Source organism: Hyperolius riggenbachi, chromosome 2 (assembly GCF_040937935.1).
Source record: "Hyperolius riggenbachi isolate aHypRig1 chromosome 2, aHypRig1.pri, whole genome shotgun sequence".
Lineage (NCBI taxonomy): Eukaryota > Metazoa > Chordata > Amphibia > Anura > Hyperoliidae > Hyperolius > Hyperolius riggenbachi.
The window spans coordinates 47456077-47483054 of NC_090647.1; the positions used below are offsets into that span (position 1 = coordinate 47456077).

A 26978-nucleotide genomic window follows, 5' to 3' on the forward strand; every position below is an offset into this window, starting at 1 on the left:
GTCACCGAAACAGGAAGTGGCTGCCGGCGGGGCCAGGAGTGTGGTGATATATTGAGGTGCTGATGATATTAGGAAATGCAGGAACATATCTCTGTCATTTTCTGCCTGCTATATGCACATGTGTATTCTGCTTTGAAGGGATGGTCATCTGGCTGTACTACATTTGCATTGAATTTCTGTGGAAGCAGGGGGCTGGGACATTAGCATACAGTTCCTCTGGACAGCCAGAAAACAGGTAATTAGGAAACACTTAATCAGACAGTTGCTTTGAAGCCTCTACAGGTGGTCTGACCCTGTTGTCTGAATACTGTAGCAGAGGTGTGTGGTGTGTGGAAGCAATTGTCACCTGGACTAGCTGCAGTATGCCTTGAAGCAGCTCACACCAGCCTGAGACAGGACTTCACACAGGACATCCTGCTGCAATGTGAAAGCCTTAATCAATTGTCACCTGTAACCTGGGGAGATTGGAGGTTAGGGAAATCTTTTCATGTATGTGGGCTATAGTACATTTTTCCCATATGGATGTTAGATCTCTGGAAATCCAATTATGACTGAGATTTAATTAAAAACTAGTTCCTCCCCTCCCCAAGGAAGTTGCAGCCTCCAGGCGTATCTTACAGTATAAAACCGCAGCTAGGATAGCCACAACTTGTAGTTCTTGGAGGTAGTCCACACGGCTAGAACTAACCTGGTTCCTGACCAGAAGTGCGTACTCCCGCAACAACGCCAGATCGATACGCTGGTACGTTTATTTCCCCGTTTATTTTGGTAAGCAAAATTGCTTGGTGTGTATCTCTGCAACCTCTTATCTTTGTAACTCTTAATTTTTGTAACTTTTACTTTGTAACTTTTTTTACTTTGTTTTGTACATCTTTTGTATATATTAAGTTCTGCATTGTTCCACGTTTTTATGGAATATTAAATCGTTATTTAATAAGCTTGACTTCTGCTGTGCTAAACTAACACTCATAGCCTAGAAGAGACTGAAGTGTAACCGTGTATAAGTTTCATGCCTAATTGTACGCTTGAGCAACACTACCGTATGAAATTGTAATTGCATTGTGTGTGGGGGCGTTTGTCATACGTTGGCCTAAGCGCGCAGCTGACCCAACGTACGAACAACGCCAGTGCGAGTAGCGACAGCAGAGTGGCTAACAGTATCGTTCGGAACGACTGTTAGTGGGTTTTTGCTTCACGACAGTGTAAGATTGCAACTGTGTGTGTGTGTGGGTGCGTGGCGTTCCCGTATTCGGCCTAAGCGCAAAGCTGACCCAAATACGAAAACGCGGAGTGCGCGCTGAGGACTCAACAGCAGAGTGGAAGTGTCTAGCGAACAGCTAGTGGTGGCAGTGAGAGGTGTTCTGAGGGGTCCCAGCCTTGTTTTAGCTCGAATAAGGCTGCTTCCCGCTTGATCTGGTCAAACCCGCAGTCGGGAACCGTATACGCAGGCGTGCCGCGGGCCGGTTCCTGACAAGGAGGATCGGAGGGAGACGGCAAGGGCAACCGGACAGCTGCAGGGGGCTATTGGAAGCCCTAGGTGAGTAAAACTAATTTTTTTTGTTTGACTTAAGTGTCCCTTTAAACACACTGATAAAAAAAGGTTAGTTTTGAGCAGGGCTGTGGAGTCGGAGTCGTGGAGTCGGGGCAATTTTGGGTGCCTGGAGTCAGAGTCGGGAAAAAATGCACCGACTCCTAATGAATTTAAACTGTAATTAAAATAGAAAATATGATAAAATGTTCTATTTCTCAGATAATAGTCATCATAAATAATTTATACATACAGTAATAGCTGTGCTTAGTCCACAAAAATGAAGTAAACCAATCAAAATTAATGACTTCTGCTGCTTCAATAAAGCAGTCCCTGTATTTTTAAAGTGAGATATACACATCTGATTGTGACTGTATATATGATGTGTACACAGGAATCTCTTCTATATACTAAATAACATCTATGTTGTAAGAATAAAGCCTGATGTGTAGCCGTGTCACTAATAGAGATGGTCAATGAGATGGAAATAATTCTGCGTTGATGCTGATTTATGCAAATGTATGCACTCTCTTTGCTTATGAAATCAAATAATTTAATATGTTGTTAAAATTTGGTTTGGTGACTACGAATTAAATGGTACCTGAGAAGGATGAAAAGAAAAGTGTTATACATACCTGGGGCTTCCTCCAGCCCCCTTCAGGCTAATCAGTCCCTCGCTGTCCTCCTCCACCACCTGGATCTTCTGCTACGAGTCCTGGTAATTCAGCCAGTCAGCGTTCTGCACCTGCGCAATAGTGCTGCGCAGGTGTAGTACGCTCCCAGCGGCAGATTGTGTGCATGCGCACTACGCCAGACTGGCTCAAGTACCTGGACTCATAGCAGAAGATATAGGTGGCGGAGGAGGACAGCAAGGGACTGATTAGCCTGAAGGGGGCTGGAGGAAGCCCCAGGTATGTATAAAACTTTAATTTCATCTGTCTCAGGTTTACTTTGTTACACAGTAGTACTATACTCTACATATGCACTCCCCACAGAGCTACAGAGAATCCACCGAGAATGCTGTGCACATTGAACACAGAGGTGTTGTCTATCACCCATAAACTCAAGGACTAGTTTTAGTCTATGACTAAAGGGAATAAATTTGTCAGTCTCCATATCCTTCTCACTTCAGTTGTCTTGTAAAATTCCTAAGCGTTGGCAGTTAAGAGACGAATTTCATGTTACATACTTTCAATCAACAAGATTGTGATATGCAAATTAGAGGAGTCGGACTCGGTGGAATCCTAAACTGAGGAGTCGGAGTCGGTGGATTTTTGTACCGACTCCACAGCCCTGGTTTTGAGAAGAAAATTGCTGAGCTTCTACAAAGTTTGGGGTTTTTTTTACAGGGAAAACTTGTATGTGAAATTAGCTTTATTACACGATCTATCAGGTGTTAACAATTTCTCATTGAACAGTATCTTTTGATAGTATTATACTTACCATATAAGTAAGTGTGGATAAGTAGAAGCACAGTCACTGTCACCTTTAATGCTAGATACACACCATACAATTTTCTGGCAGATTTACCTGCCAGATCCATTATTTCCAACATGTCCGATATGAATTTCGATCGATTTTCCGATCGATTTCCATAGATGTGAATGGAAATCGATCTGAAAATCGATCAAAATTCATATCGGACATATTGGAAATAATTGATCTGGCTGGTAAATCTGCCAGAAAATTGTATGGTGTGTACCTAGCATTACAATCAGGACTTGATTGTTAGGGTGATACTGGGGAGGGGGGGCACAAGCGCTGTACAGACACATTGCTCAGCTAAAGGCGAACAGCATGTACTATTCCTTAGAGAAGGAAGGAGGGGCAATGGGGAGGCTCCTGGCAGACGGGGTAAGCGAGAGAACAATACGTCTGCATGCCTTTTGATCTACATAAACACATTGCTGCCATGGCGATTGGCCGGTATGTTGTGGTTTCAGATTGTTGGCACCGGGTTGCCATGGAAATGACCTGCAAGTGGCTGAAGATACCAGTGCTCTCACCTCACTACTAGAGACTGACAAGCATGGTCAGCTCAAGGGGCCCATACACTGGTCGATTTCAGCCTTCAATCGATTGGAAATCGATTGCTGATCGATTTTCAGCCGATTTCGATCGATTTGATTTATCTGACAGGATGGAAAATCTAGTCAGCAGCAAATCGATGGCCCATAGAGTTGCATTGGATCTAATGGTCCAATAATGCATTTAGATCAATTTACAATAGATTTCATTCTGAAATCTATTGGAAATCTTTTCCTAGTGTGTGGCAAACATCAGATAGATTCCTGTCAGATTCGACTTGACAGGCATCTGCCTGAAATCTATCTGATAGTTAAATCTGCTGCAAATCTATAGGTGGCCACACACCATACCATTTTCATGCAATCTGACTGTACAATTGTTATACAATCTTACCAACATCCATGTAGTATAACAGCACTTGGTGATTGATTGTACATCCAGATTGCATGAAAATTGTATGGTGTGTGGCCACCTTATCAGTGTATGGCCAACTGTAGCCTGTCAGGAGGGAGGAGGCGTGGCTTCATCTGATAGCTTTGCCACCTCATGTGACTAAAGGTTGAGTATTTTCGATAAAAAAATAATTGATTGCAAAATTGTTTATATCCAATTTACTTAATATTATGACCTAAAAATGCAGTTAGAATGATTTTTGAAGTAGGTCTTAGGAATGTGTCCTTCTTTCTCTTCTTAGGAGGTTGGAGGTGTGAAAGGTGATCATTCCTGGGGGATTCCACTCACGGAGTTGTTTGGGCAGCACGGTGGCGTAGTGGTTAGCGCTCTCGCCTTGCAGCGCTGGGTCCCCAGTTCATATCCCAGCCAGGTCAACATCTGCAAGGAGTTTGTATGATCTCCCCGTGTCTGTGTGGGTTTCCTCCGGGCATTCTGGTTTCCTCCCACATCCCCAAAACATACAGATAAGTTAATTGGCTTCCCCCTAATTTGGCTCTAGACTATGATACATGCATTAAACATTATAGACATATGGACTATGGTAGGGATTAGATTGTGAGCCCCTCTGAGGGACAGTTAGTGACAAGACAATATATTCCGTACATCGCTGCGTAATATGTCGGCGCTATATAAATACTTAAATAAATAAATAAATAAACCCTGGATGGGACTCCACATGCTACTCACACTATGTCTATATATCTCTCAGTAATATATTATGTTCCAGAGAAGTACTCAGACCGCACATACTCACTGCCTTACAGCGTAACACTTACCACAGATATATATAGAACTAGTGTTCCTCATGCAAGAGAACACTGGACTCTGCAACACCAACTCCAGCTCTAGGTAACAAAGTGTGGAATGTGGAGGCAGCCATTGCTGACTTGTCCAATATTTTTATGCTTTTTTAACGTTTTGTAGTTGAGTCCAAATTTTGCATCATTATTAAAACCAAATAAAATGATACACACTAAGTGGCTAAAAAATTAGAGACACCTTCTAATAACGAGTTGGTCCACCTTTAGCTCTGATCCTATTTTGACATTAAGTTCCATAACTACGTCGTCCAAAGCTGAACGTTCCTTATATAAGCAATTCTCCATTGTTACGTCACGCTACGTCACCGTTGGACTGGTTTATTTTTAAATATGGGGTGTCTCTAATGTTTTTGGGCCACTCAGTGTACATTCTTTCTATTTAGGTTTTGGTGCAAGGTAAGCACAGAGGTATGTTTATTCCGGATCCACATACCTCTGTGTGTTGCCCGTTCCTCTGTTTGTTTTCCCTGGCCCTTGTAACCATTAAAAATGTTGCCTTTTGGCTTAAAGTGAACCTCCGGACTAAAAATCTACTCAGCAGCACTGAAAAGGCTTGGTGTTTTTTTAACAGTTTTTCACAGCATCAGAACTTTGTTTTTCTTACCAAAGCATCATTTTTAGCTGCATTTTTAGCTAAGCTCCACCCAACAAAGAAAAAAAGCCCAGGCTTTTTTTCCCTGATGCTGTGCAGAGCATGATGGGATTTCCTATGTTGTTATTCACGCTGCCTAGCAACTGGGAGAGGTGCTCAGGACACAGGACAGTTGGAACGGTGTCTCATGCTCCCTGTCACCTCCTTTCAACCAAAAAGATGGCTGCCCTCATGAAATCACAAACATTTGCCTGTTCTTTTAAAACAGGGTGGGTAAGAGATTATATTACCTATCTATTTTAATTAACCTAACTAATGTAACTTAATGACAGTATGTTTGTTTAGGCTGGAGTTCCTCTTTAAGTCAAACTTTCAGACAGGGAGAGGCAGGCTTGCTGCGATGTTACCTCTTATCACGTATACATTCCCTCCACATAAAGTATACCAGTGAGAAAAAAAGATACCTCAGTAGAGGAAAGGTTCTGGACATTTCCAGAGGCCTTCCTTATCCTCTTCGACCCAATAGATCCAGTGCTGGGACCCTCTGAATATATTCAACAAGAGCTTGTCAAACATGCTCTTGTGGCCACGCTCCTGTCCCATGTACAAGCCACACCCTCATAGTAGCAAAAAGCCCCTTGTGTGTGGCTTTTTTTCTGTAGCCTGTGGCTTCATGCTACCACACAGGTGTGGTCCATACTCATGCATGCACTTCACTGTTGCACCTGTACATGGATTACACTTCTCCCGTGACCACGAATATGAAGAGGTCCTGTCTGCCAAGTGTGGGTCCAGGGAGGACATGGGAAGCCTATGCAGGACTGTGGAGTCGGTACAAAAATCATCAGACTCTGACTCAGACTCCTCAGATTATGAAACCTCTGACTCCAGGTACCCAAATTGACTTTGAATGCGACTCCTTAGTCTAACACTTACCAGGGCTGTGGATTTTGTATAAAAATCATCTGACTTCGACTCCTCAGTTTATAAAGCCCCCGACTCCAACTTCGACTCCAGGTACCCAAAATGACTCCACAGCCCTGAGCCTATGGACTATCCAGAGACTTCCCACTACTAACATTAACTTTTTGGGGCGGGGAAAAGGAGGGAACAGGAGTGTGACCTCCTCCTTTCTGAAAATCTGACTTTAGCTGAAAGTCATATTTTCCAAGGAGTGGGGAAGATGAGGAGAGGAACAGACAATGCACAGAGGTATGTGGATCCAGCATGAACACATCTCTGTGCTTACCTTAGGTAGCTTTGCTTCAGGTCAGGTATGCTCTAAGGCTACTTACACACCAGGACGTTGCGTTTAGGGGACGTTATAGGGCACATAACGTGCCCCTAACGCAACGCCTGGTGCTCTCTGATGTGGACGTCAGAGTGAGCCGCGTTGTACAGCTCACTCTGGCGTCTGTGATGCTGTGATGCGTACTCTTGGACGCATGCGGCATCACGTGGTCCCGCCCAGCCAATCGCCGCACAGAGTGGCCGCTCCAGGAAGTAAACACTGCACGTCACACCGTGCAGTGAATATTAATTAGCCATGTGCCTGGCCGCTCCCCACTCCTCCCCAACACTACTGAGCATGTGCAAGCAGTCTAACGCGGCTTAGCCGCGCATAACGCACAGCATGCAGCACTCTCAACGGATGTGCTGCGTTACAATGTAACGCAACGTGTGCAGTGTGAATGGGCTGATTGATTTTTCATTACTGTGCGGTGGGGCTGCGTTACAGGCTGCACTAACGTGCGCCTGTAACGTCTCACTGTGAAAGCAGCCTAAAAACACATAGGAAAATGCAATGCCTGCTTGTGTAAGTAATGTCCTCATTTCTCAGGCTAATTGCCCCCACGCATACGTAGTTGCGTCCTTAAGATGCGCAGGGGGCGCTGTCAGAGCTCTAGAGTATGAACTTTGGCTTGTGCCATATGATGGGTAGAAGTATGAGACCTGCCACATGACGTTAAACCACCGAACCCTGGAGGACACGTGTCAGCGGGACAAGTGAGAGTATTGCTGCAATTCCACATCGGTTTCCACCGAATCGGACGCTGCTAACGTGCTCCTGACTTGCTGCCGATCGAGCAAAACTTTCTGTCCTGACTAAATCGATTAATTTCGGACAGAAATCAATCAGGCAACGTTTACGTTACCAATTTCAAGGAGATTCGATCACAGTGATCAAATCTGCTGTCTATCGATGGTACACATCGTCAATTGTAGTCCCTGCTTCATTCAAAGCGGAAAATTGAATACTTACCTAACGGTAATTTTCCTTTCCCGATGCATCCATGGCAGCACTACGGGTATTGGCCCCATCCCCCCAATACCCCACAGGACAATTAACTATAAAGGTGTCACTGACCCTCCCCTTCGTGTCTTGTAACTAGTACTTCACCGAACAATGGGTGGGTCCCTCGTGCTGCCATGGATGCATCGGGAAAGGAAAATTACCGTTAGGTAAGTATTCAATTTTCCGCTTTCCCCATGCCTCCATGGCAGCACTACGGGACTTAACTAGAACAAAAAAAAAGACGGGGGGGCAACTGGAGAAGGTAAAAGTAGATTACCACTTTAATTATTAAATTTCAAATAACAGAAGATGAAACACTGGAAGATAAGACTGCTCTTCCAAATTCTAAACTCGTTAAAGTAGATGTATCAACTTGATAGTGTCTAATGAAGGTATTAATAGTACTCCAATTAGCTGCCTGGCATATTTTTGCTGCCGAGACGTTGGCATGTGCTGCCCATGATGCTGCAACCCCCCTGGTTGAATGTGCGTTGATCTCTGCTGGCGGCTCCCTATTTTTTGATTTGTAGGCATCTCGAATAGCCCTGGTGAGCCATGTAGCTATGGTCCTCGAAGAAGCTGCTTCCCCTTTGCGGTAACCTGCCGGAACTATGAAGAGTCTGTCTGACTTTCTAATTTCTTCTGTGGATTTGATATAATCCCTCAGTGCTCTTGCCACATCTAGGGGGTGAAGCATTATTGAATCCTCTTGGTTGAAAACAGGTAGTCACCACTCTTGGTTGATATGTAGAAAAGTTGGGACTTTTGGTAGAAATTCTTGAACTGGCCTTATTTGCACTCTATCTTGAAAAAACGTTAGGTAGGGTTCTTTGTGACTCAAGGCGTGTAGCTCTGACACCCTTCTGGCCGATGTTATTGCCACAAGAAACACTACTTTTAAGGTTTTGGACCATAGTGGGCATTCCTGGATCGGTTCAAAGGGAGATCCTGATAAGTATTCTAGGACTAGTGGGAGGTCCCATTTAGGAAATATAGATCTTGAGGGTGGACGTAATCTCATCACTCCAGCCACAAATTGTTTAATTAAAGGGTCGAAGGCCCATTTATGACCTGACAGTGCAGAAATCGCAGAGATTTGTACCTTGATGGAATGGAATGAAAGTCCTTTATCCACACCTGTTTGTAGAAATGATAGAACTTGATGAACTGGAGGCTGCACCGGATCAAATTCTTTATTAGCCGCAAATTCCAAGAAGATTTTCCAAATCCTGTGGTAAGTTTGATTGGTGGTCGACTTTCTTGAATTTAGTAGAGTAGCAATTACTGATTCAGAGCAACCTAACTCCTGCAGTCTCCTCCTCTCAATTTCCATGCCTCCAGCTTGAGGCGAGAGGGATTGGGGTGCAGTATCGGACCTTGAGACAGTAATGTTCTGGTGACTGGGATTGATAACGGCTGGTCCATCGCCATCTGAAGAGTCATAGGAAACCAAGGCCTTTTGGGCCACGAAGGTAAGATTGTTATTAATGTCACCGGTTCCGATCTGTAATCTGAGAATTAGAGGTATCGGGGGAAAAACGTATCCCGTTTGAAACTGCCATTGGGCTGTCAGAGCATCGTATGCTTCTGCTTCCCTTTCCGGATAACGGCTCATGTATCTGAGACATTTCCGATTCGCTTTGGTAGCCATCAAATCTATTTCTGGAACCTGCCAGTGTGCACAGATTTTCCTGAATGCCGACTCTTCTAATTCCCATTCGTTGTTGGAAAGTTCCGTTCTGCTGAGGTAGTCCGGAACTATATTCATGCAGCCTGGAATATAGATCGCCGCTAAGGATTCCACCAATGGTATTGCCAGTGTGAAGATTAATTCCGATACGTTCGGATGTTTTGAAGTCTTACAAGGGCTATTATTTCTAGCAACAATTTTGAGAAGGTCCTGGGGGCTGTACATATGCCGAAGGGCAGACATACAAATTGGAAGTGTGAATCTCCCACCGAGAACCTGAGGTACTTTTGCATATTTTGTTGTATCGGGACGTGCAGATACGCGTCCTCCAAGTCGATGGAGAGCATGAAGTCGTGAGGTTTTACTGACATAATTATGGTGTTTAGTGACTCCATCTTGAACTTGTCTAGAGTGATGTAAGAATTCAGGTTCTTTAGGTCTAAAACCGGGCGGAGATCTCCCGTCTTTTTCTGAACGAAGAAGAGCCTGGAGTAGAAGCCCTGATACCTTTCCGAAGGGGGAACTGAGATTATAGCTCGCTTGTCCAGTAGATCCTGTAAGTATTTTTCCAGGATGTGTTTTCTCTCCTGAGATACCGGAATATTTGTTGCTATGAAGTGATCCTGTGGTGGGGTTTCCTTCAATGTCCAAAAGTGACCCGAGGTTATTGTTCTTAGGATCCAGGGTGGCTTTATATGTTGTCTCCATGTGTTGCTGAACTTCTTTAGTCTGCCCCCTACCGGGCTCTTTTGGACAGGCGTTTTGTCAAAAGGACTTCTTGTTATTTTGAGAGGGCTGTGTGGTCTTTTGCTTTGCCATTCTATTGCCAGTGGCTTGTGTCGATTGCCAGTTGTTACGGAAATTCCGACCCGGACGATAGGACCTGGCATTCCTATATCTTGAACCTTGAGCTCTTTCTTGTGGAGGGTTATATTGCTTCTTGGGACGTCTGTCCTGTGGCAGCAGCCCCGACTTTCCGCCGGTAACTCTGGAAATAGCTTCCTCCAGCTTCTCTCCAAAAAGTGCTTTACCATCGTATGGGATTTTACACCATAACTGGCGTGAAGTAGGATCGGCCGACCAGGATTTTAACCATAATGCTCTTTTCCCTGTAACCGAATAGAGCATGGACCTTGCTGTGCCCCGAACCACATCAATGGCTGCCTCGCCGACAAAGTCTGCAGAGACTTTAAGGTCTTCAAGTTTTAGGATCAGCTCCTCCTTGTCCATATCGTCTAATATCGCTTGCTCAATCTTGTCCACCCAGACTCTAATAGCCTTTCCCACTGCTGTCAGTGCTATGGCTGGCCTGCACGCACCCCCGGCTGACGTATATATCTTCTTGTAGTCTTGATCCATTTTCCGGTCTAGGGAATTAATGAAGGTAACCGAGTCTTCAATTGGTAAGGTTACGTGTTTTGCTAGTCTCGTAACGGCTGCGTCTACAGTTGGGGCGGTATCTAATAGTTTTGTCTGCTCTTGTGGCAGTGGGTATAATTTTGTGAGTCTGTTTCCTAGGTGGTGTTTTTTCTCTACCTTTTGCCATTCTTCCTGAATGATGCTCAATATTTCTTCCATAACAGGAAATGCCAGCCTTGTTTTATCCAGATGTTTGTAATAAGTTTTCTTTACTTTCTTTTTGGCCGCCTCCTCCACATCTTCATCTTCCCACTCGAGAGCCCCTCTCACTGCTCTAATAAATGGATCCACCAGAGTGAAGTCAAACCCCACATCTATGTCGTCTAGAGCAGATTTACCTGCCGAAGTAGAGGGTTGATCTTGAACAGGAGGAGCTGGAAGGCTAGAGATGTAGTTGCTGACTGATTCTTGTACAGCTTTTTGTATCATATTTGTCACATCAATTGGATCAGCTGTCGGTTTCTTTCCCGATTTCCTGAAAGCATTTGGCACAGACCAATTTGCCCGGCATGACTGGGTTTCCACAAGCCCAGCATAGTTTTTCCTTTCTCCGATATTCCGGTGACCGGGATCTTGATCTATTTTTAGGTTTATAATGCGGTGATCTGCTTCTTGAGCGTCTTCGATAATAATCCCTGGAGGCAGAGCGGTAAGACCTCTCATTTCTTCTCCAAGTCGGGCTGAAATACAGTAAAAATGCTGCATAAGCACTCCAGACCATATGTTAGTTCATCACACTTACCTACCACCTCCTTACCATGATAATGATCGCTGGTCTGTGAAGGGCAGTGAGGCATCCATAGAGGTGGCGAAAAACAGCCACACGCTAGAAAGGAGGGATAGGATATTACTTTTATGTACTCAGAATATGGAAGTCAAAGGGTAAACAGTATTGTGGACTGTCTAGTACCTGTAGTCTAAGTCTATCTAATTGGCAGAGGAATCCCCGCGTCCGGAGCGCAAGCACAGACGTCCTGCTTGGTCCCAGTCTGAAGCCAAACTGACAGCATAGTTTGCCTCCATCCAGCGCTTTAAATAGCGCTGACGTCATAAGCTCCGCCGCGCCGTTGTGCTCCATTGCGGCTCTCCAATAGGAGATCAGTGCTAAGCGGAAGTGGTAGCGACCATCCTGTTTCCTGTGTGTGGGACGCAGAGAGGGCTTCCTGGAGCGCACGCTGACCCCGGCTGAATAGAGGGAAAGGGAGGAAGGATGCTCACGCCAGCCACCCGTATCGAGCGGCATGTAGAGCCACAGCTGATCCAGTCCCAGGTACACTCTTTAGTGTTAGGGATGCAGCACAAAAAACGGACCCCCAAGGCCAGCAGAACGGGGTTCCCCCCAGCCAGTCCGCTTTACAGACTTTGTGAGGTGGCAACGCAGCAGGGGAGGCAGCCTGCGCGGTAGGCCACCTGATGCAGCCGGTAAGGAGGGAAAAGAAAAGGTAATCTGCAGGAATCTCCTGCGAAAGTCCTGTGAGGTGGAGGACAGGAAAAAAAGACACGAAGGGGAAGGTCAGTGACACCTTTATAGTTAATTGTCCTGTGGGGTATTGGGGGGGTGGGGCCAATACCCGTAGTGCTGCCATGGAGGCATGGGGAAAGATCTTTAGTTCCTCCGCAGCAAGCTCAAACTGCCTGCTCTCCTGTCTACCCCCACACCAACCACACCTCTCTGCTAAAGAATGGGAGCCATGATGATAGGCTATAGGAGTTTAAAGGACAACTGTAACAAGAGGGATGTGGAGGCTGCCATATTTATTTCCTGTTAAACAATACCAGTTGCCTGGCAGCCCTGCTGATCTGTTTGGCTGCAGTAGTGTCTGAATAACACTAGAAACAAGCATGCAGCTAATCTTGTCAGATCTGACAATAATGTCAGAAACACCTGATATGCTGCATGCTTGTTCAGGGGCTATGGCTAAAAGTATAAGAGGATCCGCAGGATAGCCAAGGAACTGGTATTATTTAAAAGGAAATAAATATTGCAGCCTCCACATACCTCTTGCTTCAGTTGTCCATTGCGGAGAGGTTAGAATAAAGCATCATGAAGGGTTAATGATAAAGGAGAGATTTGGATTAGGAAGGGGTTAACATTACAGGAGGGAGATGAGGAATTAGAGTGGAAAAATCGATGCAGGCGTCACATACAGCCAGTCAATAGACAGGGTAGAAGCAGGGAATGCACCAGCGATTATAGCATCAAATAGCTGAAACAGCACTGTTATCCCCGCCTTCTATATCACATGTACCACTGGAGAGGAGACAAGGATATATAAATCACTGAAGCAGGTCATTTCAGATTTATATTGTTTTGTTTTTTACAACAAAACTTTTGTTATGCATAATTTGGTTGCTGCAAGGCTGTTAACTAGTTAATACCACGATTGCCACATAACACCAACCCTTTACTCACTCCACAGGCTACCATTAAAATAAATAATTCTGTTTAAGATTGGCTTATTGACATTCAGATCCTTGCACAATCTGGACCCTGGATACCTGAAGGACTTGTTGCAACTGCATCACACCCCCACAATCTCAGATCACAAGGCTCTAATAACTTGGCCACCCCCGGAGTCCACCTCAAAGCCTGTGGAGATTGAGCCTTCTGTCATGCTGCCCCTACACTTTGAAACTCCCTGCCACACCCAGTCAGAACAGCTCCATCACTGGAAGCATTTAAAGAGAACCTGAACTGAAAATAAAAAGTCAAAATCACCACACACAGGTCATACTTACCTCTTGTGTAGTCTACTTCTCATTCTCTTTTTCCTCTCCTGCGTCCTATTTGTCTACTGTGGTCAAGGGATTTCTCCGTCCTCCATCTTAGAAATGGCCATTACCCATAACAGCTTTCTGGTCAGCACACTGTTAAACTGTAATATCACCCACTTGAGCCATAGGGAAACATGGACATTACCTTGCGCATTCAGTTATAACTGACAGCTGCTGATATATAACTGACAGCAACTGGTATATTTCAGTTCTGGCAAAATATTGTTAGAACTGGAAGGGATCACTGTAAGGGCGTTTCCATTAGCTGCGGTGCGATGCGGCTACATCGCACCACGGGTGTCCTGAGCTCAATGCGCGGCAATGGAACAGTTTCCACTGCATGCATTGTGTGCGGAGCGATCCGAGAATCTGCATGCTGCAGATCCTCGCACAGCCGCATCTGTCCGCCGTCCCCTCCATACAGTTTCACATCGGGAGATGCGGAAGTGACACGGACGCCAGCAGAAGTAATGCGAAGCTGCATCGCATCACTTTCGCTAATGGAAAAGGGACCCTTAGAAGAAACTGGTGAGCTTCTGAGAGGAACTGACGGTGAGGTTAGTATGTAATATTCATTTGCAGCTAAGTTGTGTTTATTTTAAATAACTTTACTTCGCTTGAACTGAGAAGGATATGGATTTTTCATTTTAAAATAATATTAGTTGCCTGACTCTCCTGCTGATCCTGTGTCTCTAATACTTTTAGCCACAGCCCCTCAACAAGCATGCAGATCAGGTGCTCTGACTGAAGTCAGACTGGATTAGCTGCATGCTTGTTTCCGGTGTGTTATTCAGACACTACTGCAGCCAAAGAGATCAGCAGGACTGCCAGGCAACTGGTATTGTTTAAAGGGAAACATCCATATCCCTCTCAGTTAAGGTTTCCTTTAAAGGACACCCGAAGCGAAAATAAACTAATTAAATAAATGATTGTATCTATCTTCCTTCTCCTAAAAAGGACTTTTTTAAGATATTCCACAATTTTATTTTATGTTTAAATTTACTTTTTGAGTTTTAACCGTTTTATTGTTTTGCAGGAAAGAGATAGATTGACCCTTTCTATCTCTTTCCTGCTCTCAGAAGCCATTTTCTGCTAGGAATGAGTTTTATAGTTGGAATTTCTTATCAGTGAGGGTCACACTGTAGTCACTTCCTGTCTGAGTCAGGACTGAGTCAGCCACTTGCATACCTGATATTTAACTCTTTCAGGCAGAGAAAGAAAAAAAGGAACACAGCATAGTTATTTGTGTGCTAGGCACTGTACATACAGATGTCTATCTCATCGTGTCACACGTCACTTCGGGTATCCTTTAAGTCCGAACTGAAATCCCACCTGGCATTTATGAACACCTGCCTACGGGTATTTCCTCTGTAACACAGTCCAGCCTGCAACCCTGTATTGATCTGAGACATATCTAAGCACTTTCATTGTTATGGGAGAAAAGTGCATTACACATTTTATTGTATTCATTAGTTTAGACAATATTCTATTGCATACTTGCAAAGAGAAAGAAGAAGAAGCTTTATTCCTGAACAGGAGAGGAGGCTGGGCTGCCTGAGGCACACGGTGACCTGAGCGGATTAGTTCAGGGCCACGGGGATAGGCTGGCAGCACATTGCGGTACAAAGGTCTTGGCACTCGCTACTTTTATCCCCGGCCGCTGGTGGATTCTGTTTCACACGCACTTGTTTCCCACAGCAGCACTTGGCAGAGCAGCAGAGGTTTCTTCACAAATGTCTGCTGACAGGTCTGATTTGTAGCTGGATGAATGCAGGCTTGGAATCCGAGCTTCATTTTGTACAGGACTACCAATGGTCATGTCTAGGAGACCTCATGGAGAAGCATGTGATGTGTTTGATCAGCTGATAGATTTGCAAAGCTCTGATTTGCTGTGATCACATCCTGCTCTAGCACCTGATCATGACTAAAATCAGACACTTGCATATCTGTCACCTGACCAAACTGATCACATGCTTCTCCGTGAGTTCTCCTAGACATGACCCATGACCATCACTATACAGGACATTACATTATGGCGACCAATAAAATCACCAGCAGATAATTTAAAGTAAACCCTAAACATTTTAAAATAATAAAAAAAAATACCTAAGCAGAGGGAAGGCTCTGGGTCCTATAGAGCCTTCCTCTTTTGGTCCCCTCGTTTTAGCGCTGTCACCCCCATTAGCAGTCTCCGACCGATGGGTCAGAGACTTCTGTCTTCCGCCACGGGAGTCGGGAGGCTTCGGAAGTCGTTGGGAGTGCGAGTGCTCACGAAGACGAGCAGCTTCGTAGTGCGCAGTACAGAGCGTCCCATCTTCAGGAGCACTCGAGCTCCCGAAGTCTTCCGTAGCCTCCCATGGTGAAAGATTTGAACGGGGGGAGACAGCGCATGTGATCAGTTTGGTCAGGTGACACATATGCAAGTCTCTGATTTGCTAGTCATGATCATGTGCTAAAGCACATGGCGGGGGGGGGGGGGGGGAAGAGGAGTATCTGTGTTTTTATTTTAAAAACACTTCAGTTTTCATTTAAATGGAATGTGAAGTGAGAGCGATATGAAGGCTGATAGTTCTACATTTTAAACAATACCAGTTGCTTAACTGTCCTGCCACTTATACTTTTAGCCATAGACCCTGAACAAGCATGCAGATCAGGCGTTTCTGACAAAAATCAGACAAAATTAGCTGCATGCTTGTTTCAGGTGTGTAATTCAGACACTACTACAGCCAAAGAGATCAGCGGGACTGCCAGGTAACTGGTATTGTCAGTGTTCTATCTATATCACACCTTACATCCATTTTCCCTGCACTGCAACAAACTATCAAATACGGAATGAAATACCGAAGTGTCGCTTTGGCCAGCAGGTGAGATGGTAAAATAGAATGGGCTCTATTCATAAAAAAACTGTGGTGAAAAAACTCGTAGAGGTAAAATACCGCAGCGGTATTTTAGACTTCTGGGTGGTCATTTATAAAAATCTTGCCAGCTGCGATAGCAGAGCGGAGATCTCCCACTGAAAGCTGGCGGTAAGCTGTCGGAAGGCATGTAGAAACACTGAAGCCGGCAGAGTCCCTCCGTGCATTGCTCTCTCTGGGAGGTCTGTCCCATTCACTTGTATGTAATCCGAACTCTTCTCGCTACATCCGAGGAAGCGGTATTTCCCGTCCACTTACCGCTTCCTCTACTATTTATGAATTGACATTTTGTAACTTTTTCTAGATAAATCTAGAAAAACACTGCAGAAGGCGGAAATTTCTCGCTCTGCTGGGGGATTGTAGATTTTCATGCTGAAACAGCTTTTATGAATGCATACTTTGCTAAATGGACGGGAAATCAGCTGTTTTGAGAGGAAACCTGGCGGAAAAAGTTTTATGAATAGAGCCCAATATCGGTAAAATGTGATTTACCATATATTCCGGCGTATAAGACGACCCTACAACTATACCAGTTAAAGAGACTCTGAGGTGAACAAAAATTGCTGTTTTTACCTGGTAGTTCGCTTCAGTAGTCTCAGAAGACCCCCCATATCCCGGGGCAAACATCCACGACTTTCTTGGTCGTGGATTGTGCTGCCCTGAGAGGCAGAGCTTTCTGCTGTAGCTCTGCCTCTACTGATGTCAATCGGCGTGCGGATCTCCGCCTCTCCCCGCCCCTCTCTGTGAAGGAAGAGTGAGAGGGGCATGGAGAGGCGGCGATTGACATCAGTAGAGGCAGAGCTGCAGCTGAAACCTCTGCCTCTTTCAGAAAGTGCTGGCCGGATTGCCCCCCGGGCATTTGGGGGCTCTAAAGCCCCCATTTTGGCTCGGGGATGCGGCGGTTTACATCTACTGAGAGTACTGAAGCAAACTACCAGGTAAAAATAGCAATTTTTGTTCGCTTCAGTCTCTCTTTAAAATATAGTTTGGGATATACTCGCTGTATAAGACTAACCCTCTTAGAACGCACACCAAATAAAAAAAATAAGAAATCATATACTGGTGCTATGAATAAACAGATACTGGTGCTGTAATGTATCTGGTACCCAGCATATAACAGTATACAGGTGATTGACTGGTTGGATTGGTCAGCTCTCCCTATTTATCAGAGCGGTATGAGAGAATAGATCGCGCTGTGCCCATAAAACACGCCTCTTTCACCCTTCTGGCCCACCCTTGTATCCTATTTACCTCCTTCCCTGCGTCTCAGATCTCGCACATGCGGTAACAAGATAGGCCAGGCGGGTGGAAGAGGCGTGTTTTATGGGCACAGCGCAATCCCTTTCTTCCATATCTTAGGCATCCCAGACCTTGCAGCGTGAGCAACGAGCTCTCCCCAGCATATGCGGCGACCACTAAATCTCCAGCACCTAGTAATTAAACATCAGCATGTCACATATGGGCATCGAGTATCTGCATCGCGTATCACCCGGCATCAATGACGCCCCCCCCACTGTGATGTTCCAGTTCTGGGAAGCAAAGTTCTTGGTATCATCTGCTTCGAGTAATGTGAGAGAATGCCAGAAAGGGTTGTATTTCCATGCATTTCCCTGACTCAGCCGTCGTGACCCCACAGGGAATTACCAAGCAGACAAATTTTACATTCCGCTATGTGCAATAAATCTCCCTGCAGGCAGATGGAACTGCAAACCATTTGTGCTCAGTCATTTTCCCCGGCTTGCGAAGAAGGGAAATCTACACAGTACAGTATAATTCATCAAAGTCCGCTGCAAATGGAATAATAATTTTTATTATAGTGTTTGTGTATTCAGGTAAATGGCTCTGTGATAAATAATGCAAGAAAATTTAAAGGCAAATAAAAAAGTGACATACTTACCTATGGACAGGAAAGGCTCTGGATCCTATATGGAACCTCCCCTGCCCCCTCTTGTACCCCTCGTTCCAGAACCGTCACCCCTGTTTAACTTGCTGCCTCGGGAGGCTTCAGAAGGACTCCTGTACCCCAGTGCTTCCTGAAGATGGGCGGCTCCATAGTGTGCATGCGCAAATACGCACGCAAGCTCGCTCACACATGCGCACTACGGAGCTGCCCATCTCCGGAAGCACTCGGGTACTTAAAGAGAAACTCCGACCAAAAATTGAACTTTATCCCAATCAGTAGCTGATACCCCCTTTTACATGAGAAATCTATTCCTTTTCACAAACAGACCATCAGGGGGCGCTGTATGACTGATATTGTGGTGAAACCCCTCCCACAAGAAACCCATCCCACAAGAAAAGTTCGAACTTTTGGCAGTTTCCTGTCTGTGAACCTTGTTGCATTGTGGAAAATAGCTGTTTACAGCTGTTTCCAATTGCCAAAAACCATGCAGCAGCTACATCACCTGCCAACAGTAAAATGTTCACTGGAGTTCCTCTTTAAGTGCTTCAGAGGGCTCACAGATGTGTATTTGACCAGTTGGTTGACCACACACAACAGGGAGCAAGTGAAGGCAAGTAGCCAACTTTTTTGTTTCTTGTCTTTACATTTACTTTAAAGGGAACCCGGGTTGAGAGACGTATGGAGGCTGACATTAATTTCCATTTAAACAATGCAAGTTGCCTGGCTGTACTGCTGATCCTCTGCCTCTTAAGGGCCGTTCACACGGGCATCTGCCAGAATTCCTGCAAGTGTGCAGAAAAGCATTTGACATCTTCCACCGGCTTTCACTCCCCGTAGGGGGACACCGAGAAATGGCGGTAAGCGGCCCTGGAAGCAGCGTGTTGTCTCTGGGGTCGGCTGTGTGATTTAGACACCATGGATGCATGAAAGATCCTCTTTAAAGTGAACCAGAGACGAAGCACCCTCATGTATTTTACCATATAGACCAGTGGGAACATTAGAGAAAAAACCTACCTTGCTTTCTGTTTCATTCTTCACTGCCCAGCCTGCTTCTAATCAGCCCTGATAAAATCCCTGACTAAGCATTCAGTCTGGCTTTGCTCAGGGATCATTATAGCTCAGTCTGTCTTCTCTGATGTCTTTTCAAGTCCAAGCCTGCCCCCTGCTGGCTCTGCTCAGGAATCAGTATAGCTGAGTCATTATAGCAAAGCCAGACTGAATGCTCAGTCAGGGATTTTATCAGGGCTGATTAGAAGCAAGCTGAACAGTGAAGAATGAAACAGAGAGCGGGGTAGGTGTTTTCTCTAATGTTCCCACTGATATATATGGTAAAATACATGAGGGGGCTTCGTCTCTGGTTCACTTTAAAGAGGATTGTAACATCCAAACATAAAAAAATCGCTTACAAATAGTTAAAGCCCCAAATATATATGTAAACCTGTTTTTTTTCTCTAAAATATGTCCCTGTATGTCCCTTTTTTTTTTTTACCTGGTCTGTGTGCCCTTGCTGAACTTTGCTGAAACCGTGCGGTGCCAAGAGGATTGTGGGAAGTTGTATTTTTTTTCTAACACTATGCGAAATCACACATGCCTCCAGACACCGCAGCAGCACCATAGACTATCATTATATGCGATTACACATGCGGATGTGACCCCTGCCTTACACTGGACCTGAACTCTTGCACTGGACAGAAGGAAAACATAGAGAAATGCACCCTGTATGTACTTAGAGTGCTTATCCTAATTCCCCCTCATCTGTGATTAATCACAAGTTGTAATTTGATCTCTCCCCTGTGTCAGCTGACTGCCACGGCAGATAAGCTAATTTGATAGGACAGAATGTTAACAATATGTCTGCTTCCATGAAACCAGGAAGTAGACACACTGCAGATTTATTGCAGGATTTGTATCAACTGTAACAAAGAAATGTTTTTCTTTAAAGGTTATTATGCTGTTGCTTATCTTTTAGAGCAGAGAGGAAGTTCTGGCTTAATGGTCCGCTTTAACACACTGTCATTAGATGCTTTCCTTGCGTTGAAAGACATCGATGGCTACAATTACTAGGTAATGCCCAATGATGTTGATCCAGGGATTTTATCTGATTGCCATCTGGAGTCGGGAAGGAATTTTGTCCCTTTAGGGGCTAATTGGACCGTGCCTTGAAAGGGTTTTTTCGCTTTCCTCTGGATCAACAGGGATATGTGAGGGAGCAGGCTGGTGTTGGTGTTGTACTTTGTCGATGGACGTATGTCTTTTTTCAACCAAAATAACTACCGTATGTAACTATGTCTTGTGTAGCGTGGACATATACATTGTTTAGCAAGTGAAGCCGCACTGTAAGGCACGGTATATTCCCATACAAATAATAATCTTTGTACTAAATACAGCCCGTGTTTGATGTTGCAGGCGCACCTCTGTCTGGAGCTGTCTTTAACCCCGCTTTGGCTTTGGCCTTTGTGTTCCTGTGCCAAGGACTGACCCCTCTACAGTACATCTCCGTCTACTGGATCGGCCCTCTTACTGGTAAGTGCTTTTCTAGTAAGTACACCCCCCTCCCCTCCTTTTATATACCATTTCTGATTGGTCAGCAGAAGACTGAAGTCCTAATCCATGGACAATTCGATCATTTTGGTTGAAAAATGGATTCATTAATAATACTACATGGAAGTGGTAAATTTGGCTAAACCAAATTAAATGTGTGTACTCGCCCTAAAGCCTGGTACACGCCTTCAATTATGATTGGCCAATCACTGACCAGTTTTACCTCCTCCATGTAGTGTGAGGGTTTACATACAACCTGCTCATAGTATTGAATATCTGTTGACCCTCATAATACATGGAGATGGTAAAATTGGTCAGTGATTGATCAATCGTAATTGAAAGTGTGTACCAGGCTTAAGTGTTAGCACTCTACTCTGTTTGGCTTTGTCCACATCTAACACCGAAATTGCAAACGCCAGCGTTCTGCAATTTTGTGAGTGATTTCTTTTCTCCTCCCGGCGCTCCACTGCGCACTACGATTTTGTGTACAGCGCTTTTCAAAGCACTTTTAGCAGAGCCATTCTATTTTTTTTCACTTCCTGATGCAAGTCTTTGACCCGGAAAAGGATAAATACGATGTATTTAAACTTAAAACCGCAAACGCAATCGCCGCACAAAGCAATGTTGTGAGTGTTTTGCGCTTTTCCTATACCTTCCATTGTGGCAGAAACGCCTTAAAAATGGTACATGCAACACTTTGCTCAGCAGAAAGCAGACGAAACGCGCTGATATAAACTGTCCCATAAGGATTCATTGCCCTAGCGATTTTAGAGCATTTTTTTAAATTGCCGGCGTTCATAAAAATTGCAAAGCGCCCTAAGTGTGAACGAGCCCTTTCTGCCCATGTGCAGATGCATACAGTTCACTAAATAAATGTCTGCATGGGAAGGGCACCAGCCAGGATTCCTCTATGAGAACAAATGACCTTACCTACCGCCTACTCCTTTTCCTGAAAGATTAAGGGAGGGATCACAGGGGGAGATTGATCAACGCATTACTGACAGTTTTTTCTTCTTAATCTGTTATAACCAGCAGGGAGAACAGCTCTGCATGATAATAAGAACCTTCTTAAATCCTAAGTAATAGTGGCAGTTTAGCATGGATTTCTAGAGCTGCACTACAGTTAAGAGAAGTGCAAATCCATCCCTAAACTGGCACAGATTAAGAAGTGCTTGATAGCAGTTCTACAGATGTAGAACTGCAGGCTAGACATGATTGCAGAGTGCAGGCTATACATGATTTGTGATGTGCTCCTCCCACCTGCTGAATTCCTCCTCAGAGCCTGCTGCTATCAATACAGCAGGTGTGTTGGTTACCTCAGCAACAGCAATTCCCCTCACACACTGCACTGTCTGAGAGACCTTCCTAGCTCCTCCTATTATACAACAGTTTTAGACGGAATCTGCACTGTCTAATGATTTCTTAAGATGCCTGAGACATTTCTGCACGTATTTCTAAAAACTCCACAGTTTCCCACAAGCAGTTTGCTGTACAATTGTGCAGGTTTTGGGTGAATTTTAGGGCCTGTTTCCACTACTGCAGAAATCGGGCCAAAGCCGCAGAGTTTCTTCACAGGCAAATCACGCGGGGAAACTCTGCCATAGGGGAAAATGCTGCCGTTGTCCGAATCACTTGCCGTAGCACTTCGGCCGACATTGCAGCAAGTTTTCGCGCAAGTGACAGCAAATCCCATAGCCGTGCATGGCACGCCTTCCGGGATCCGGCTCTGTACTCGCAGGATGCACGGCGGCTAGTGGAAAAGGGCTTTTAACGCTATAGAGAAAGCCTGGCCGGTGTCCCTCCCAGCCAGACAGCTGTATAGCCAATAAAATTACACTGTCCTCTCAGCAGCAAATGCAGGTACAGGAGCCAGCCAACCGACTTCATAAAGCCCCCTTACAATCAGTACAAATAAAAATTCCATCATGCTTGGCTAGTGCTACGTTTGTGCCCATTTGTGCTGCAAATTGATGATTTTAGCTGCTTTCGTTTTGAAGATAGTAGCACTTATTTTCTTCAAAACAATACCATCCCCCATCCCCCATACAACAACCTCCAGACATGATGGTATGTGTGGATAGTGCTGTGTCTGTGCTCATTTTTGTGGCAAAAATCATCTTTCTACCTTACAGTTTTTGAGATATTCAAGTTTTTATAAGGGTCAAAAGTTCACTTAGCCTCACTCAAGGTGGCCACACACCATACAATTTTTTTTAAATATCTGTTCAATTTAAGAATTGCAATACATTTTTCTGACTGATTGTAACATTTAAAAAAATCTGACCAATGTACCACACACCTATGTTCACTTTTTCCCCAATTATGATAAAAATGATTGGAAACTATGACAAAATTGCTAGGGTGTGCATATTAATAAATTGACAATCTAACACACACCATACAATCTTTGGAAAGATTGAAGAAAAATATCTGGCATTCCGGATCGATCACATTCGAAGAGAACGGGAAATCTGATCGGATTTTTCAGTCGAATGAAAAAAAAGCTTTCGATTATTTCGGGAGATCCGATCGTTTTTATCGAATTGCCGTAAAATCGGATCATTTTATTGTATCGTGTGTGGCCACCTTCAGCCTTTGTGATGTTGTAGGGGGGGGGGGGAATCTTTATTTGTGCTGATTGTAGGGGGAGGGGGGGGCAGCTTTACGAAGGTGAGCCCACCGGGTATTTTTAATATATTTGCTGCAAAAAAGTTCAAAGTAACAATTCAAAAAATTTGTGCATTGATAGTTAATGCAAATTTACAATCATATGCACTAAAAATAGGTTAGACTAGAGCTTTATAAGAATAATAATCTCCTGTTATTCTGACACTTTAGTATATTGGCACTTTCTTACTGTTTTCCTCCCACAGCGATTAACAGACCTCACTTCATGTCATTGCAGGAGCATTTCTTTCTTACATGTTGCTGGAAAATGTCCTTCCAAAATTCAAACCGCCTAAAACGACTTCAACGCACGTGAAGAGGGACTAAACTTGAAAACCTTTATACAATAACAATCCATTCTCATAGCCAGTGACTTTTCTGGGTCTCCTGCCAGAACAATGATGCTGCTACTTCACCACAAATTGTCCTGTCTTTTTAACAGACTTTCCAAGTGGCCTTTTATGTCTTTAGACAAACTGTGAAACATGGTGGTGGAGAAGTTTCTATGCAAGTCTGTATAACCAAAGGTGGAGGGCTGAATGTATATGTAAAAATACTTCCTGGATTCCAAAAGTCTCCCCGTATCTTCAAATATTAAAGAGATTCTGAAGCTTCACAAAAAAAAATGTATCGCATCCCCACGGCTGAACACTCAATAAATCATCCTAAACTCGTGGGGCAAAAATCCATGACTTTTCTGGTCGTGGATTTTGCTCTCGGGGGAGGCAGAGCTTTGGGCTGTACCTCTGCCTCCATTTGCGTCAATCTGCACTGACCTCTCCCCGCCCCTCTCAGTGGAAGAAGACTGAGAGGGGCGGAGGCGGAGATCCGCGCAGATTGACGAAAGTAGAGGCAGAACTACAGCCCTAAGCTCTGCCTCTACACAGAAGGAGCCCCACAATTTGCCCCAGTGAGTTTGGAGTGATTTATTGAGGGTTCAGCCGCAGGGATGCGGCGTTTCAGTTAGGGCATTAACCACTTTACCCCCGGCGGTACGAATTTATCCGTCCCTTTTTTCCCTCCTAAAAAACCAGGGACGGAGAAATCCGTACCTTCCGCGCTCCCGCCGCTGTCCGCGCTACCGTCGCTCGTGCGCGCGCACCCACCGCTCGTGCACGCCGCCGCCCGCTTGCCCGGAGATCAATGAACGGGAAAATCCATTCCCGTTTGTTGATCTAAGCCCCCGCAATGATCTGCTGCTTCTTTCAGAAACAGCGCGATCATTGTGAGTCTCCCAGCCTCCTACTGCTTCCTGTAAGCGTCCTTCCGGTCGCTTACAGGTCGCATGTAAACATACTCACTGTGGCCATCTTGTGTCCAAATAGTAAACTATACCCTAATGCATTTTACACATACAAATAAATTGTTTTACATAATAAATTAACTCATTACCTCCCACACTCCCCAATTATTATTTTTTTTGTAATTTTTAAAAAAAAATATATATATATATACAATAAAAAAAAAAACATAAATAGTTACCTTAGGGACTGAACTTTTTAAATATTTATGTCAAGAGGGTATAACACTGTTACTTTATAAACTACGGGCTTGTAATTAGGGATGGACGCAAAATTGAAAAAAATGCACCTTTATTTCCAAATAAAATATTGGGGCCAAACATTGTGATAGGGACATAATTTAAACGGTTTTATAATCGGGAATAATGGGCAAATAAATTTTATGGGTTTTAATTACAGTAACATGCATTATTTAAAAACTATAATGGCCGAAAACTGAAAATAATAATTTTTTCCCACATTTTTTCCTATTTTCCCCATTAAAACACATTTAGAATAAAATAATTCTTGGCATAATGTCCCACCTAAAGAAAGCCTAATTGGTGGCGGAAAAAACAAGATATAGTTCATTTCATTGCGATAAGTAATAATAAAGTTATAGACGAATGAATGGACGGAGCGCTGAAAGGTGAAAATTGCTCTGGTGGTCAGGGGGTAAAACCCCTCAGTGGTGAAGTGGTTAATGTTAAAGAGATTTTTAAAGGAAAAATATGTTTTTTGCGAGGCTTCAGAGTCTCTTTAAATTGTTAGTGTGAGAATTGTTAAAACTGTTTTTAAAAATGGGCCTTGATCAGTAATGCAATATACTTGTGTGAATGATTTTAGCTGTCTTTTAAAACGGTAAAAAAAAAATAAAAAAAACAGACATCTCATGGATTTTGTTGAAGAACAAGGTTGAGCACGCATTGATTTTCTTATTCTGTTCCCTGCAGATTTGATAACTCTGATTTAGTTTACTTTTCTCCTGAGTTCGAAGGAAATGTCTTTTTGTTAATCATGTGTACAAAACAAGTTTTTAGCACCAGGCAAGTGGAAAAGTACTTAAAAGCTTAAAAGTAGGTAGGAAAAGTAATATCAAACGTGTATGTAAATATTAGACTTTAAAGGGGAACTTCAGCCTAAACAAACATAATGTCATTAAGTTACATTAGTTATATTAATTAAAATAGATAGGTAATAACTCTTACCCACCCTGTTTTAAAAGAAAAGGCAAATGTTTGTGATTTCATGGGGGCAGCAATCTTTTTGGTTGAAAGGAGTGACAGGGAGCATAAGACACAGTTCCAACTGTCCTGTGTCCTGATCACCCCTCCCAGTTGTGCGCATTAGGCTTCAAATCTCAAATTCAAAATTTGAAGAAAAAAAACTGCACCAAAACAGCAGAACAACATCAGAAATCCCATCATGCTTTGCACAGCATCAGGGGAAAAATGCCCGGGCAGTATTCTTCTGTGCAGCTAAAAATGATGCTTTGGTAAGAAAAACAAAGTTCTGATGCTGTGAAACTGTTAAAGAAACGCCAAGCCTTTTCAGTGCTGCTGGGTTGATTTTTAGTCCGGAGGTTCACTTTAGGCTGGTTTCACAGTGGGACGTTAAAGTCCCAAGTTACAGCAGCCAGTAACGCAGCCTAACTCGCAGCACTGTAAAATCAATTGTGCTGTTCACAGTGCCCACCTTGTGTTACATTGTAACGCTGCACGTTCTGGGAAAGTGCAGCATGCTGTACGGTATACTGGGCTAAGCAGCGTTAGACTGCTTGCACATGCTCAGTAATGTTGGAGGAGGAGGTCTCCCCTCCTCCTCTGGGCTAGCCACATGGCTAATTAATATTCACTGCACTGCAGAGACTGTGGTAGGATTGCAGTGTTGTCCGGATCATGAAAGAATCGTTCATTTGATCGGGATCTTTTTTGTGAGTCGAATCATCCGGATCATCACAATGAAAGATTCGGATCACAGTGGATGTTTGTCTGGAAGAAACAGGAACATACAGAATGTACAGTGCAGGGAAAGTCCTGTCCTGCTAGTCATTTCACCCAGTCTGCTTCC

The 26978-nt window shown here is 44.1% G+C and overlaps 1 protein-coding gene across 1 annotated transcript in view; it reads left to right on the forward strand.

Moving 5' to 3' along the window:
• LOC137545467 (aquaporin-11-like) overlaps positions 1–25821 on the forward strand; it is a 34847-nt gene extending 9026 nt beyond the window's left edge. The window contains exons 2-3 of the mRNA XM_068266735.1: positions 20827–20943; positions 23867–25821. Coding sequence (XP_068122836.1) covers positions 20827–20943; positions 23867–23955 — 206 coding nt within the window. The 3' untranslated portion in view covers positions 23956–25821. The remainder of the gene's footprint in view (positions 1–20826; positions 20944–23866) is intronic.
• The last annotated feature ends 1157 nt before the right edge of the window (positions 25822–26978 follow it).